General features: G+C 48.8%; 1 protein-coding gene across 1 annotated transcript in view; it reads left to right on the top strand.

Moving 5' to 3' along the window:
* Nucleotides 1-779: 779 nt before the first annotated feature.
* The window catches only part of LOC119458364 (solute carrier family 22 member 7-like), a 31,346-nt gene continuing 14,541 nt past the window's right edge, over nt 780-17,584 (top strand). The window contains exons 1-2 of the mRNA XM_037720195.2: nt 780-837; nt 15,114-15,437. Of these exons, the coding sequence (XP_037576123.1) occupies nt 15,123-15,437 (315 nt within the window). The 5' untranslated portion in view covers nt 780-837; nt 15,114-15,122. The remainder of the gene's footprint in view (nt 838-15,113; nt 15,438-17,584) is intronic.

The raw sequence follows: 17,584 nt of genomic DNA, 5'->3' as shown, positions 1-17,584 counted from the left end.
TAGGCGGGGCTGGGACCGATTTTTGGAGGGCTTTTCGGAACTTCCGAATATTCTGCCAACAAGAAAAAAAAAAGACATCTTAATATACTGATTGCATGAGAGAACAACAAGAAAGAATGGTCAACGAAGCGATGAGGCTTGAAAAATAATGGCGGCACATTTTACGTTTGTTGCTAGGCTGTCGAACTGCTCATTCACTGTCATTCACTTCGGTGAATGCCGCGTTCAATCGATCAGGGTCTCTTGCAACGGTGGCACAGGACTGTTTGCAGGCACTAAAGCATAGCTGTATGCTTTGTTCCAAGAGACGGCTCTACAAACACAGCACAACGCAATCTATAAAACAAGCGAAAGAATACAACCTAAACGCACATTATGTGCGGTCACACACGCACATAAACACACTTGCAAAGCAGCCAGAGCTATGATAAACAGACGCAGCGAGCCTTCAGGATAAGTTGTTATGGTTTGTCTAAACCGATTACCGAAATTCCTGGGTTTCGCATATTTCCATTTTTTTAAAACAACGTTGCCTCCGTGCCTCCTCATGCCCTGTGACACATTGTCTAACTTCGTACTTTTTCTTCGCCTGGTGGCCAGCCAAACTCCCGTCCCCATAGATGACCTGGAGACGACAGAAGCGAGGTCATTCTGTTCTGCTAGCTTTGAATCAAGGGCCACTCTGTTAGGAACCAAGGATTCGCGATAACGTTTAGATAAACGACAGCAGAGAAAGCGGCCCAAGCAGCTCAGCCATAAAACGTATTGTCGGCGGGGTCGTCAGCGGCGCACGTTCTTTTACGATCACCGACGAGGCTGTGGCTCGACGTGAACGAGGTGAGTGGGCCTTTTCTACTGTGAAAAGGAGCGCTTTTTGCGACGCATTGCGTCATGTTTCTGTGCTATGCTTTTTTTTTAAAGCCAGCTCGGTGGATACCGCGTGAAAAGGAGCGACTTGTACGAGGCTACCTTCAACAGTGTAATGCTTAATCTAGTATCTGAAGTGTTCATTGTGTAGCAGCGCAACAAAGGGAGAGCGATAAAGGATAAAAGCCGCCGGAAAAATAGTGCCCTGAGGAACTTGCCCAAGCTCTTTAGAAGCGCAAATATGTGGTTATATCGGATGTACACGCTGTATCAGACCGCTTCAAAAAGATTGCCAGTATATAACTACGATGTTGAGCTGTTGTTTTCAGCGAAAACAAACATGGCAATATTTGTGCGGCCAATGAAAGAAACTTTGAAGGCAGGGCATGTCATCAGGCTAGTGGATGTTTACGAATATCCTGCTTCGTGCCTTGTGATGTTGGTGTCGTTTATAAGGTACCCCTTTCATGTGACAAGGTGTTCATTTGGCCCGGCCGATGCGCAAATGTTCGCCTGAACTAACACTGCAACTCACTAAAAGACCACAAATTCCCCATTTGTAGAGTCATTGTTCCTGCGTTTGCGAACCGGATTTTACATACACGGACATCGTCAAAAGACACAAAGACCAGCGTGCACGTGGGGTAGGTGATGCTTGTCGGGGCACGAGCAGATCGGTGTGAGTCAAATGTCTATCTCTTTATCGCTGGGTGAATGTGCATACTTCAATAATATGTAACGACTTGTTATTGGGTTTGGTTTGTTTTGTCGTCAGTTTAGTTCGTTTGTTTACCCGTTTTCGGTGTGTGCCGCTGTGTCACGTGTGAGTGAGTGAGTGAGTGAGTGAAATAACTTTTATTAGAGGTCCGGCGAGGACACGAACTCGTGTCATTAAAGTTTCAGTTCAAAAACAGACCTTGGGTCGTCGGTTCTCGTCCGTGTCGTTGGTTTGTCCTGATGCACAATGAACGCGTTCCAACTCGCCCAGTTCACTACAACACATGAAATGCAGAAGAATAAAGCCCCAACGTGTCGTGCACGTTCATATTTTCACCGTGCCGCCGCAGTAATTAAATAACGAATTGGACGGGCCAGGGTAGCAGAAAGGTCGCTCATGCTACGTCGTCCGCCTTGTCAATGCAGTAAGAAAGGAAGAAGGTCACCTTACATGATATTCAAGCAATGGAAGCTTCGTTTGTTTTCTAAATAACCTAAACTGTTCCTTTAACGAGTATTGTTCAATGCATTCGTATCGTTCTCGAAAAGCCGGCGGTTGAAAAGAAAGTGCTGCGAGTTTAAATAGATTAGGTCATCGTGCTTTATTGGTATGAAAAATGGCTGCACTGCATTAATTAATTCATCCATTGTACTGATTTTGTCGTAGCCTACACGTCATTACAATTTACTCAGATGTCAGAAAGAGAAGACATCGAGAGCGGTGGTGTCCGACATACCAAGCGGAAAAAAATAATGACCATGGTTTTTTTTTTACGCGGCCGCACACAAAAATGCCACTTTAGCAACGCACGGCTCTCTTCGCTGTCTTTGCTTTGTTCGGAGGAGAGGGGGTATATTGTTTTGGGGTTCCTTACGGTTGCGCACCTTTCAGCGAACAGTAGTACAATAGCCGTGACAACTGTACAGTGTCGATGCGTCCTTGTTCTTTTCTGGAGGAAATTCCTTAGGTTAAATTCCCTAGGTAACCCACCGCCATGGTTTAGTGGCTGTGGAGTCGCTCTGCTGACCTCGTGGTCATGCGATCGATCCCAGATGCTTTTTGAACCCTCGTGTACGGAATGAAGCTCGCGTTAAAGAACCCCAGTGGGACGACATTAACCTGAAGCCCCCGGGGGCACTACGGCGTGCGTCACAATGATATGGGAGGTTTGGCACGTAAAACCATTTTTTTTAATTAGGCGGGGTTGGGACCGATTTTGGGACGGCTTTTCGGAACCTTCGCAATATTCTGCCAACAAGAAAAAAAAAGACATCTTAATATACTGATTGCATGAGAGAACAACAAGAAAGAATGGTCAACTAAGCGATGAGGCTTGAAAAATAATGACGGCACATTTTACGTTTGTTGCTAGGCTGTCGAACTGCTCATTCACTGTCAAGTGCAGCAGCGCCCATGGCGATAGCGTGGTGACAAAGCTCAGCGAGGCAACTGATTGCGGCAGCGATGCGGAATGTGCAGACTGCGACTTGGGCCACTTACGTCTCGGGACATGAGAACGGTGCCGGGGCTTTGGGCACGTGCCGACTTGGACGTTGTGCAGCGTATCCGGCACGTGCGCAGTGGTGAAAGCCAGCGCTCGTGTTGTCTATCTTTTTCACATATCGTACGCGCATCACAAAAAACACTACGAAGTGCCTGTGAGAACTTGCTGACGCCTTGTGAAGATGTGCGTCGCCTTGGCGGCGCCGTCGTTGCATTCAGAGTGCTATGCTCTGAGCGTCAACTTTATGTATCTCTTTTGTATTCCTCGCTATGTTCCGTTACTTCCATTATCAATAGAGAATAGCGGTAACGACCCTCCAACAAAAACAAACAATGAAAGCAAAAACGAATGGCCAGGAAGAAGCTGTTTCAGTGACCGTGGTATCATATATATAAACACCAGCACGCCTTTCTATTCACTCGGAACCCCGAGTGAATGCGTACAAGCTTGACTAAAATATTAGTGAAAGCGCGCCGCCTGCCGAACTGTAGAACTAAGATCGCGTTGAAAAAAAAAGTGTGGTTTACCGTCTATAAATTTGCACAGAGGCTTCTGAGAAACGCCGTATTGAGGGCTCCGGCACCAGAATAATTTTGACTACCCGCGGCTCTTTAACGTGCACCATATGTACGGTAGCAGAGCGTTATCGTGTTCCGGCCGCATGAGAATGCGGCTGCCACGACATAGTTCGAACCCGCAACCTCGTGCTCAGCAACGCGTCATCGCCATTGAGCTACCCTAACGGGTGGCGGACCGCGTTGAACGAGCTGTGTAGTTGCAGAGATATCTCCCGCGCGGCCAGCTATCTTCGAGTTGGTGCACGGAAGAGGGCGATGAGTGCAGCTTTGGAGTCTAGTTTGTGTCGTGTTTGCGAGCTCACTATTCTGCAATCTAGACTTAATCATTACAGCGACGCTGTTGGCCTCTAGTCGGTCAGCATTTTTCGTGTCCGCGTCCGTCAGCAAAAAAAAAAAAAAAAAAAAAATCACAGTCCTGCGCGGCACACGCATCACAGTCACAGCGTAAGCTGGAAGAGCGGCTCCATAGGCGCCATTTTCGGCACCACGCACTTCAGGGTCATTGCGGCGAAGTCTTTTCGCGTCGTTTTCACGACAATGATCTGAACTGAACGCTCGGCTTCGACGGCGAGCTGCGGTTTCTGCTCCTCACTGCACAGAGGTCTGCTGAGCCCGACGTTGCCTGGTTGCCCGACGTTGCCGCTTCTCCAGCAGAGGTTCGTACCTCGTGAGGATGCGCCATAATGTGTACTGAAGAGCAAATACAGGCATACAGACTACGTGGGGCACACGCCACATCCCTTGACTCGTGGCACGGTACGTTGCTGTTGATGATGATGAAGGTTTTTGGCATCCCCTTCGAAAAGGAGTGGTCACAAATAGTCACCTAGCCTGCTTGAGTTAACCAGTTCCAGCTACATGCAGCATGTAACTGCTATATGTAATAGCTGCATGTCGGGACACCTGGTGGAATTTCCCTGTCTACCTTCTACCGCTACCTATGCAACTGTTACATGGCGTGTCACCTGGTGTAATAATGCGCAACTGCGATGCAAAAGGGGCGCACGTATAGACGCTTCCCGGCGCGCATCTCACATCGCAAGGCAAGTGGCATGATACGATGCTGCTGCTGCTGCTGATGTTGATGATTTATTGGCATCCCCTTTGAAACGCGGCGGTGACATAGTCACCTAGACAGCTTGATATAATCAGGTACACTATATGTAGTTTTTCTAGCATTCTTGCATATGTTTCCTTAAACTTTATTTTCTTCCTCAACCCTTCTCTAACTACCTTGTACCGCTACCTGTACATCTGTCACATGGGGTTCTACCTGGTTTAATAATATGCAGCTGCAATGCATAGTGTGCACGTATCGACGCTAGGCGGCGCCCGTGCCACATCGCGTGTCTCTTCGCGCGCTAGGTCGCGTTTATAGGGCATCTTTCCGCTGCAAGCTAGCAAACCTGCGGTATGAAATGCCGCTCAATACAAACAAACATACACATCGCCCGTGCTGTATTAGAACATTGTTCCAGTTGTTATGATCAACCAGGAATGCTCCAAGTGGACTTAGCTATAGCTTTTTATAGGGTCCGTCATCCTCTTCTCTTGTCAAGCATGCTAACGTCGGCTCCGTTATATTTAAAAGTGTGAAACTGTGCTATGTGATGTGGAAGAATGGCACCGGGGCTCGGCTGCTTGCGCAAGGAGCGAGGTAGAGGAAGAGTAGGAGGTGGACAGTTATTAGAGCAGCTGGCCCAGGAACGGGTGCTGTCACTGCGTCTCATTTATTCCGTTACAATGGCGCAGCCTACCAACGAACCTCTGCTGGACAACCTGCACTCGAACACTGTGTTGCGGAGCCGACGCATACTTCCCCGTCCCACTGCTTCTACTACTCTGGCTTCTGCAACCGAGATCACTACCGCTCCTGTCCAAGTAAGCACGCTGTCTGCAACCGTCCACACGGTTGCAGACGGGAAGCGACTGAACTGCCGTGGGTATAGAAACAACCTCGGTGGCAAGGGACGCTGTACACGTTCCCTTGGGCTTTGTTTTGCGTACCGCGCCGCAAGCGACCTCACCATCGACGCCAGAGGTCATCAATTGTACCTCGAATGCGGTTTCCAGCGATCTCGCCGTATTCACGCAGGCAATCGCTGCCATGAGCAAATGCTTCGAAGACGCCAACATCTCCGTCGCCACAGTATTGGTACGTACCGCGCTGCCTCCGCCATCTCTCACAGAAATTCCAGAATTTCGGGGATTTCCGGATAATCCGACACTATCTTTTTGGGCGCAGATTCACCGTGGTAACTGATAATTCTGCGTTAAAGTGGATGTTTTCCAAGCAGCAGCTAAAGCACAAGTTTGCCCGGTGGATTTTCACGCTTCAATAATATGATTTCGACGTGCGTCGAGGTCTTGAATAACATCGCCGATGCCTTATCACGCAACTTCCTCGAACGCTTGGAACGCAACAGGCAAAATCACATCTTTTTTGCCCAAGTAGACATAACCAAAGCGCAACAAGATGACAAAGGCTTCGTGACAATTATTGCCTCTATAACTGGCACAAAAACAAACTCGATGTTTGCAATAAGCAATTGTGTACTGTACCGTCATCAGTGGCAGAAGGACCGTTCGGAAGAATGTTACCTCCTGGCGGTTCCTAAATCTTTTCGTGTAGAAATACTGCGAGCCATTCATGACACCCACGAAGGAGGGCACATCGGCCAACGAGCCACGCTCCGCAAGCTACAAAACGCTTCTGGTGGCCGAAGATGCAAGTAATGTGCGCTCTTACGTCGCCAACTGCGAAGCGTGTCAGCAGTTTAAGCGACTGCCGGGGTGCCAGCCTGGACTGTTAAAACCTGTTGAGGTACCGGAAGACATCTTTCATACAGTTGGTATCAACTACATAGGGCCGCTACCCACCTCCACTGCTGGAAACCGCTATATCATTGTAGCTGCGGACTATATCTGTCCAAATACGTGAAAGTGACGGCCGTACCATCCCTGGCATCTACTCATTTGGTCGATTTTCTGAAACGCAGGTTTGAATGTAGGCATGGCTTGCCGAAGAAAGTGATATCAGATCCAGCCTCAGCATTTCGCAGCCGGGAACTACGAAAGTACCTTTCCACGGCGGGGGTGCAGCATTATTACACATACGCGTTTCATCCCCAGGCAAACGGCGTTACTGAGCGAACAAACCAGAGCATTCAGGCAAGACTCGCTCCATATACAAAAGTAGTAAAGAAAGGAGAGGCCCATTGGGACGTCCACCTTCCGGCAGCTGGATATGCGGTTAACACAGCGCTGCAGACGTCTACTGGTGCGACGCCGTATGAAATCGCACAGGGGCGGATCCAGGTTTTTTCTGAGGGGGGGGGGGGGGGGGGGTCAGCTTCTGTCAATGATGATGATGATGATGATGATGATAGTAGCCTTTATCATTCACCGAAATTCACCGTTTCTGCGCACGATAAACCAGCGTTTTATACGGCTAGAGCAACACCTGTAGCCCGCCGTGGTGGCTCAGTCAGTTCAGGCGTTGCGCTGCTGAGCAGGAGATCGCGCGATCGCATCCCGGCCGCGGCGGCCGCATTTCGATGGAGGCGAAATGCAAAAACGCCCGTGTGCTTGCGTTGTAGTGCACGTTAAAGAACCCCAGGTGGTCAAAATTAATCCGGAGTCTTCCACTACGGCGTGCCTCCTAATCAGAACTGGTTGTGGCACGTAAAACCCCAGAAAGAGGAAGAAGCCCTATAGCGAAGCCAGGTATCGGTTTCTCCGAGCTTATAGGAAAAGGACGTTACCCAATACAGCCATGTGCTTGGCGGCTGTGCCTGATAATACAGGTTGTTCAAAACTAAGCTTTATGGTTTTCTTAAAATTAGGCACTGGGAGGCACGCGAAGACCACCTTTGCAAATAAGTTATGTGGCCAGGGGGGCACAAAGTGAGGTGATAATTACGCTGTGAGCAGCCCAATTCACTAAAATTGAACAATTATTTTTTGTCGACTCCAGGAAGTGGGTATGTTTGTATTGAAAACTTAGAGGCAGTCGTGTTTCTACACAGTATCAGTCGGAAGAATTAATCTAGCGTGTTCGTGCTCCGAGATATCCGACTCCAAATTTCAATTGTCGTACTGCGCAGAGTTATCGACTCGACGCGAGAGCGGTTTATGCTTTGCTTTGCTGTGGAAGGGAGGCATTTTGAACATTTTAGGGCATTGACATCTTGATTGGTGAAGTGTTGTCATGAGATTTGTGCATGACAACACCAAAGTTAAAGCGGCAGTATGAAACATTCGTTAGCACAGCTAAAAAGGTTCTCCTGTTGATGGTGCAGTTGTTGCTTTTGATTTCAATAAAACTTACAATACTTGGAAATTAGCAGTCACTTTATTTGCGTAGCCCAAACAAGGACCATGCCTGATCGTCTAGTCACTATTACGCACGCGCACTGCCCTCCGGCTTCTCCGCTCGCGCCATTATCTCAGCGTGGCAGCTGCCACCATCTTTACAGGCTGCGCGGTCGCGTGTTACGACAGCGGTTACGGGTTCTTCGATTTTATTGCGATAGCAATTATATGGACACTTCAACCGGATTTCTGCCGTCGGCGTCGCCGTCGCCGTGAGGTTCCGTATAGATAAAATCTTCACCGCGCGCCGTATGCCTGAGCGCAAGCGTGCTGGGACGCACGCACTCAATCCCCCACGCGCAAGCAACGAAGCGGGAAGCCAGCGCCGGAGGAAGCGGGGGGGGGGGGGGGGGCACTTCTACTGTGCCAACAACCGCGCTCGTCGCTCGGCCGCACGGTCTCTTATCTCTCCGGCGCGCAAGCAAGGAAGCGGGAAGCCAGCGCCGGAGGAAGCGGGGGGGGGGGGGGGGGGGGGCGCACTTTTCTTTTGCCAACAACCGCGCTCGTCGCTCGCCGCACCGTCTCTTATCTCCACACGGCTCTGACCTTTATGAGCCGTGCATTCGCGGCTCAGTTGCTGTTGAAGCGATAGACCGCACGTACCTTCGCCCGCAGCGGCGTATGCTTGCTGCCAGCGTTTTGACAGTCGTTGTCTGCAGTCATTCAGTGTGATCTCTTCATGTTTGTTTGTGCGCGCTCACACCACGCTTGTTCATTCAGTTAGTAATAGTCGGGTCACATTTTCCAACGCACGCTACACATGTAATGCTGCCCGGATCGGCAGTGCAGCGCTACAGGTGTGTCCCTTCGCACGCGCGCTGCCCACGGGAAGCGCTTCTCATCAACACCATCGTTTCACACGCGCCTTCTCGTGGTCATCGAGTCTCTCTTCATGTCGGTCTACTTACGCCGCAGCACACCTGCTTACTTAATCAGCTCATGTTTACTACAATTCATATTGTTACCAAAGCCGCTCACCTTACTTCGTATGACATTGCTGTGTTGCTATCGCATTCATTGCTTCGCCGTTAGGGCGAAACTGTGACATTTTTTTTTATTTCGCCAGCCGTGAGGGGAAGGGGGGCAGTTATTATTTTTGCCAATGCCTCCGCCGCGTTGTCAGACTAAACGCCGCACCCAACAGCCGCGTCACATCAGGGAGGAGCTTTGCGCCGATCCTCACTCTCTTGCATGCGTAATCATGCGAACGACCATTAAAATTTGGAGTTGGATATCTCGGAGCATAGACATGCTAGAAGAATTCTTCCAAGTGAAAGTGTGTAGAAACACGACTGCCTCTAACTTTTGAATACAAACATACACACTTACTGCAGTCAATAAAAAGTTAATTATTCAATTTTAGTTAATTCGGCTGCTGACAGCGATAATTATCTCACTTTGTGTCCACCTGGCCACACAACTTATTTGCACAGGTGGTCTTCACGTGCTTCCCAGTGCCTAATTTTAAGAAAACCATAAAGCTTAATTTTGAACACCCGGTATATCTAGCCTGTTTTGTTTCTTAAAATAAAATTTGGGATGATATGTCGCAGGTTCGTTATAAATGCGTAAGCACGGGTCCGTCTTTGGAGTTCTGTTGGGACACCTTGATTTCCTTAAGAAGATTCTTTGTGTTCGGCTGAGACACCTTCGTTTGCTTTGTAGGACTAACTTCCCAATTCTCGAACAGCCCTCGACTCGAAGCTCTTCCTCCACTTCACCTTGTTGAGCACAGCGCCGCCTCTCGAGTGATAAAGACGTGACAATTCTCAAGAATTCCCAGGAATGATCATGAAGCTCAGTGACCACTTCTTTGGAGGGATGGCGGTGCTATCTTTCATCTTGAGTCGAGGTGTTGTATTGACTAGAGGAACGTTCTTGAATACGGGCGTAACGCTCTGCCCCAACGCGGCAACCACTACGCTGGTTGTTTACGATATGCGAATCACCGCGTATGAAGACTCACGACGCCACCTACAAGAAGAACGATGTGGCGTAGTAGCCGAGAGCGCGAGCCAGCGTCTTCATGTTTTGTTTCCCACGCGACGCCATCCTTTTACACAAGGCGCGCATCTGCTCCCGTTTCTCTAACCACGCGACGCCATCCTAGGCCCGCGCGCTGGCGTTGGCCGCTGTCGTCACGCTCCCCCACTTCACAGCCGCGGCTCGAGGCTTCGCCCCGCTCCGCGAGAAGGCCCAGTCAGATAAATGGATCCGGCGGCTTTGCGCTTCCTATGCTAAATGTACGACAATAAAACTGCGAAGTTACAATGAAAAACTTGTAGCGTACGAACGGTACTGTGCTCGTACTGGATATTGTCAACGTGTAACTGTGATCACAATGAGGGCTACAGTTTAAAAAAAAAGTTGCCTATGCGTAGTTCTTAGTTTAGCTGTTAGTTGTTATTATTTATATATGAACATTTCAGCGAGAGATCTCTTTCATTAAGCAGGTTGGTCGCAGAACCGATGACAGCAAATGAGGCAACCGATGACACCCCAATGCGGAACTAAGTTGATCAGGCGCGAAGGCGTGCTTGGCAAAAGGGACGTCCCCTCGTTTATACGACGCCACCGACGGGACGAGTAAGGCGCGGCCGGCGCCAGGAGGTCCAAGGTGTTCATGAGAAAAATTAACTACGGCAACTTCGCGACACCACACCCCTACGGAGTACAACTAAGCTTGTGAGCGAGCTAGGTTTACTTCTACATGGCTGATACCACTGGTACTCACGAAAAATAATTTTGAAGAATGCTGGTGGCCATATTTTTTTGTGACAGGGCCATCCCCCTATCAGCGAGGGGGCGATACAGAAATCTGAGGGGGGGGGGGGGGGGTCAGGACATCCGGACATCCCCCCTGGACCCGCGCCTGAAATCGCATATGGGAAGCTGCCCCAGCTGAAAGCGGTCCTCAGGCTAGATGTTCCCGCTAGCGTCACACGCGCTGACAGTCTCAGAGTTGTCTGCCAGAAGATCAAAGCTGCGGCGAAGGAAAAAGCCACACAAGTGCAAGAAAAACAAAACCGCCTCCGCCGACCTGCCCCTGCGTACGACATCGGAGACGAGGTGCGTGTGCGAAGAGGCGGCAACTGTCCGGGCAAGAAGCTACTCGCAAAGTTCGAGGGGGCCTACACCATTACCAAGCGCGTAGGAGATAATACATGGCGCGTTAGCTTCTCGGATCCAAGCTTTGGACTCGAGCGGCGGAAAAGAAATAACTTCGCCGTGCACGTGTCGCGCCTCAAAAAAAAAAAAAAAAAAAAAAGATTACGCCGATTGGTCTGAACTGTCGCTTCTGTTTTGTTTTTGAGGTCCGCAGCGTGGTCGAGTGTGATGTGGAAGAATGGCACCGGGGCTCGGCTGCTTGAGAGAGGAGCGAAGTAGAGGAAGAGGAGGAGGTGGACAGATAATAGAACAGCTGGCCCAGGAACGGGTGCTGTCTCTGAGTCTCCTTTATTCCGTTACAGCTATAACGATTGTTAAAGTCGTTTGATTGTTAATGGTCACCTGCCCAAGCCTGTGTGAATTTTGTGGTATTACCGAGTCGCCAAGATGTGGTATCGAGTGTCCTCGATGTGTCGGGGTCTCGCACGGCGAGGCGGCCGGACGCGCATGACCTACGCGGTGAGGCCTAAAGGCCGGGGCGCTAAGCGCCACTGAGAAAACAAAACGACTTCTCCTGTTGGGGACCAAACGACGATTCCGTTTATTCGGAGAGGGGGAAGGGATCAACGGTCGCGCTGATTACAACATTAGGCGCGGCGAGGCGCCAGTAGTCAGACTCAATTCTAAATCGAAACAAGCAGAATACAACACATTCGTTCATCTGTGAAGCAAGGTTGTCCCATGTCGCCATCACTTTTTGGCGTTTACTTAGAACCACTGTGTTTAAACATAATTCACTCTAGTAATATTCATGGTCTGAGTGTTTTTGCAACAGAGGTAAAAGTGCTGGAATATGCAGACGACCTCGCTTTCTTTTGTACGGACAAACCCAGTATCAGAACTGTGGTATCCAAGATAGAATAATTTGGCACCATCTCTGGTGCACGAATGAACTGTGCTAAAAGTTCGGGGCTTTGGTTCGGCTCATGGATCTTTAAGCCGACACAGTTTGCTGGTATTGAATAGGCTTGTGAGCCACCAAAATACCTGTGCGTTCCATTGGATGCATAGAAGTCAAGTGCACATTACTGGAGAGAACGTGTACCAACCCTAAAGCGTTATGCCCAAACATTCGTTGCGCATGATCTCTCAATCTTTGGCAGAGCTAAAGCGTGCAATTTATTTTTGGCTATAAAACTCTTCTATGTGCTGCAAATAATTCATTGTTCCAGGGTTTACATACAGCAGTTTACCGAATCTTTGAAACCTTTATTTTGTCATTATCTTATGAGCCAATGAGGTGTGATAATATTTTCAGACTATTTAGTGCAGGCAGTCTAGGCCTAGTACACCTTTACGTTAGACAATTAGTGTCTCGTTTCTTCTTTTTCGAGACTGTTCTCACCCATTACTTCGGGCGTTCTTCCAAGTTAATCTTGTCCACGTTTTACCAAATTTAGTAATTTCGGCAGATATTGCTTCACGTCCATATTTGCAGAGATTCATGCGTTGAGTGTACCTCTCAGTGCGCTTTCCGGCAGCAAGGTTCTCAAATGAGTACTTATTCTCTATCTCAAGGAAAACTCTGCATAAAGATCTAATTGATATGTTTTTAAACCTCCGTTATTCCGATCGCTGTACATCGGCTTACCTGGACATGACGTGCTTGCACGAGTCTGTAAAATGCCTATTTCTCCACACTCCAAAACATTCTTCTTCAAAGTGCATACTGACAGGTTACCTGTTAAAGTCTGGTTTTAAAATGTCGCAGTTTCGACCGACAGGCGAAGCATCAATTGCGATAGCAAATAAGTAGAGATCTATTTGGAGTAGCGATAGTAGTTTTAAGGCTGCATAAACTTGGACATATTCACTTATTAACTGAATTAACCAGCGTGGTGTCAGCGCGCCCAAGCAAACATGAATAGATCACACTCGATGACCGCAGACAACCACTGTCAAAACGCTGGCAGCAATCGCAGCCGCCGCAACGAGCGAAGGTACGTGTGGTCTATCGCTTCAACGGAAACTGAGCGACGAATGCACAGCGCATACAAAGGTCAGAGCCGTGTGGAGATTGCTTTCAAGATGGGGGGCACGTGACAGCCCGCACCGGCGCAAAGCACAAGCAAAGTTGTTGGCAGAGTAAAAGCGCCCCTCCCGCTCCCTCCCGCGCTGCCTTCCCGCTTTCCTCCTTTCGCGTGGGGGATTGAGTGACCAGTTCCCTTTGCGCCCGGTTGCAGGATACGCATTTGGTGCCGCAGCACAGCGTCGCCCCCCTCCCTCCCATACCCCCACGACCTTTCGCGTGACGGAAGTCGCGTTTGCTCTCCGCCGTGCGTTCGCTCTCCGTGATATCACTCGTTCCTTGCGCGCTTTCACTCACATATACGGCGCGCGGCGACGATTTTATCGCCCTTGGACTTCATACGGAACCTCACGGCGACGACGCCGGCGAGGCCGACGGCAGAAATCCGCTTGAAGTGTCCATATATTTGCTCTCGCAATAATTGAAAAGGCATTTTGTATATTCGAATAACTGCCGTCTTTGTAATGTACCGGAAACTATAGAACACTGCTTTAGTGATTGCAAAGACGCCATATTGTTTTGGGACGTACCCAAAAGGATCTTTTAAAAGGGATCATCATATAAATCCTCATACAGATACGCTATCTGATGCCACCGAAATGTGAAGATGTGCCTTTTGACATGCTTACTTATGGCGTTACTCAGTTTAGGGAAAACTCGCATGTTCCATCGGAATGCAGAACCAATTGTATCTGGGCAGTCGCATTTCATTCGGGTGATTTCACAACTGAAGTACTTTTATGATCAGAGAGACTTCCAATCAGGCTGGTATCCATTGTTGATGCAGTGTATCCTTTTGCCTCCCTTTTATAGAACTGTTTACTGTAATAACTGTACTGTGAAGTGTTTTGTGCTTGTAGACGCGGCTATGACTGCTTTGGCCGCTATGTAAATATCTTATGCATGGACGTTTTATATTCGTAATAAGTACTACGAATGAAAAAAAAAAGCTGGCGTGACTCAGTGGTAGAAAAGCTGACTCCCGTGCAGCTGGCCCGTGTTCAATCCCGGCGGAGATTGTTTTTCTTTACTCATTCCCAGCGATAGCTGCTACGGAGACTGGCGGCGAAGGCGGAGGCTCAATTAGTACGATAGCTTTGAAGGGGCAGGATACGGCGAGAAAATCTAACAGTGGTCTTCTAAAGCCTAAGCATTCTTTGCGAGCGAAAAGGCCATGAGTAGACGCGTATAAGCTAGGAAAAGCAAGGAAAACTAAGCATAAGCGAAGTCACAGCCAAGTTAAACAATGATTACGCATTAGTAGACAATTCTCAGAATTTTTGTAGCTTTAACATTTTGTAAGTGTCATTATCTTTCGCACCTTGTGACCTAACTATGCGCTGTTGTACCACCTGTGTCATGTGTTAATAGCGCTCGAATCGCTTTTACACCTTACTTGATCCGGCTTCCCCGATCACCACTAACGGCGGACTGGTCAATCCTGTATGTCCATGTGCGCTCCTATTAAGTCGGCCGTTGCTATTTTTTATTGCTTACATCTATATGAAATCTGCTACTGATTTCTAACTTTGTGTATGTGTAGCAGCAAAACCTCCCGCCAACATCACGGCCACCGCTCCAGTGGCGTTGTCACCGTGGCTTCACGTGACGTGAGGTATAATGGTGAAGGTCTAAAGGTGAAGTGTGAGGCAGAGTGCTGAACACGTGTATTGAAGCAAATCACATCCTCAGCTATCGACGCATGAGTTGCTGTGCAGTACACGAGTTCAGCGCTGTGACTCAGTGCCGGTGGCGTTCTGCTAAGGGTGAGCTCGCGGGTTCGGCCACGGCCCAATGGGGCGGAATGCAAAAATCCTTTTGGAACGATCCTTAGATTCATGGTAAATAACCCCAGGTTGCCGTCGTCTGTTACAGTGCCTGCAGATGGCTGCCGCTACAGTGGACACCGTGCTGGACAAGCTGTCCCGATGCCACGTGGTCATCTTCGTGTTCGCCTTTATCCGAGGCCTTCCTGTCACGTGGAACCTGATGATGTCAGTGTTCGTGGCACCGTCAGCAGTCGAGTTCCGCTGTGCCGACGCAGTCAACGAGACTGTGGCGTCATTCAGCGGCGGCGGCCACCAAATATGGACGAACAGCACGGCTCAATGTTTCAGCTTAGCTGGAACCAATGCCAGCGAACCGTGCGAATCCTGGGTCTACGACCGCAGTGTATATGGCAAAACGGTCACTGAAGAGGTATGGTGCTTTACAAGCTTACTTTACCCGGGTATTTCTAAACGTTCTGTATATTCCATTCATGATTGGCAGATCTGCTTTCCCCACCAATTTTACGGCCATTGCTTATCTCAATCTTTTCCATATTGCTATTCCCCAGGTGCCTTTTAAGTACCATTGAGTCCTGTAAGATTTTGCTTGCCTCGTTCGTTTGTGTTTAAAAAGTAAATACGCGTTATTAAAAATATGTTCCATCGTTTTCCTGGCTCATATATACACAGCAGCGCTGTCGTACATCAGCGCTGTTGTACAGAAGGGCTGTCATACTTTCACCTATAGCGTTCTGTTCCGAACCTCACAGACCAAGCCACAAAAGTAGAGCTATCCCTTAGGAGCTAAAAAAATATGTATAAAGCTCTACATGACCCCGTAAGGACGGATGACATCTGTCCTTGTCCTGAATTTTAGTTCTCTCAACTTAGTTTCTCTCGGCAACTTTCGACGTCGCGTTCTAATTGCTGTTGCTACTTTGAAGTGCAGCTACAATGAGTGAAATAGAACTCTCAAGTATTGTTCCTGTTCTCGTTCGCCCTTTGAGAATAATTCTTTTCTAATAAAATTTAGGCCAGAACGTAGCACGGCTAACTTAGAATGTGACGATTGTGACGTCCGGGCAGATGCGCGCCTCACGGGTTATGAAACAGTTATGAAACTTACCTTTGTGTACCTCGTATCTCTTAAAAACTTCTGATTTCGCGCACACTGTGACGCGCTCGCGTGCGCTCAACACGCCCCGAGATTTGCGTCAGGTAGCTCCAAGGTACTTGAAGTCCGCATATAATGCTACAAAGACATACGTGACGGATGCTGGGATCGAGCTTCTGTCTTCCAGCACAGCAGCCCAATGCCTTAAGTATTAGGCCATAATTGCCCGCACGCTTGTCTTGTGCTAGTTTCTCGTATTCCTACCTCGTGACAACTAGCGCTTTCAGACGTTGTGCTAGACTTGGCTTCCTTCGTAATCGGCCCTTATTTTTCATCAAGAAGAGCACGAATACTCCTAAGTGGGCTAAGCCGCCTTTCATGGTATTGCATTAAAGCAGGCGATGTGAAACTGTAACTGTTTCCTAAAAAGCTATCGTAGTAAAATACGGGTTTCTTGCTAAACCTTGACTTAGCACGAAAATGACAAGTCGGAAATATCATGTCACTACCGCTCAAACCAACACTAACAAACAAAATTATTTGGGCTGTATTATTAAATTACCCTTTTACAACAACAACAATAATCCGCTGATAACGTGAAGCTTGGTAAGCTAGGAGAGACGCTAAAACGCAACATTTGTGGCGACTCCTCCATGAAGTTCCCGCACCTTCTCGACTTGACGTCATAAATATTGACGGCGTCTGCTTAGGCCTACTAAATTTTTACAGTCATAGATGGGCTGCATATTATTATAAGGGAACCCTCTCTTACTGCACCACACCGGTGTAAATACGAAAAAAAGTCGCAGTTTCGCTCGAAAGGCGAAGCATCAATTGCGATAGCAAAATAGTAGAGAACTATACGGAGTAAGGATAGTAGATTTATCGGCTCTATAAATTTGGACACATTCGCTTACTAAATTAACACGCCTGATTTCAACTCGCACAAGCAAACATGAATACACCAAACTCGATGACCGCACACAACCGCTGTCAAAACGCTGGCAGGAGCAAGCGCGCCAGCAGCAGCGAGCGAAAGTTCGTGCGGTCTATCGCTTCAAGGGAAACTTAGCGGCGAAAGCACAGCGCATTCAAAGGTAGGAGCCGTGTTTCAGATAGCTTTCAAGATACGGTGCGCGCAACCGCCCGCCGCGGCACTAAGTACAAATACGCAGTTGCTCGCAGAGCAGAAGCCATAACCCCCTCCCTCCCGCGCTGCCTTCCCCCTTTCCTCCTTTCCCCTGTGAGATTCTAGTTCTCCTTGCGCCAGGTCGCAAGATACGCATTTGGTGCCGCAGCACGATGTCGCCCCCCATCCCTCCACGACCTTTCGCGCAACAGAAGACGTCGCGTTTGCTCTCCGCCGTGTGTTCGCTCCCCGTGAAAGCGCGCGTCCGTCGCGTGCTTTCACGCACGCATACAGCATACAGCGCGCGGCGACGGTTTTATCGCCCTTGGACTTT

This window comes from Dermacentor silvarum, chromosome 7, assembly GCF_013339745.2.
Source record: "Dermacentor silvarum isolate Dsil-2018 chromosome 7, BIME_Dsil_1.4, whole genome shotgun sequence".
In the NCBI taxonomy this organism is placed as follows: Eukaryota; Metazoa; Arthropoda; class Arachnida; order Ixodida; family Ixodidae; genus Dermacentor; species Dermacentor silvarum.
Note: the sequence above shows the minus strand (reverse complement) of the source record. Positions and strands in the feature narration are given on the sequence as shown.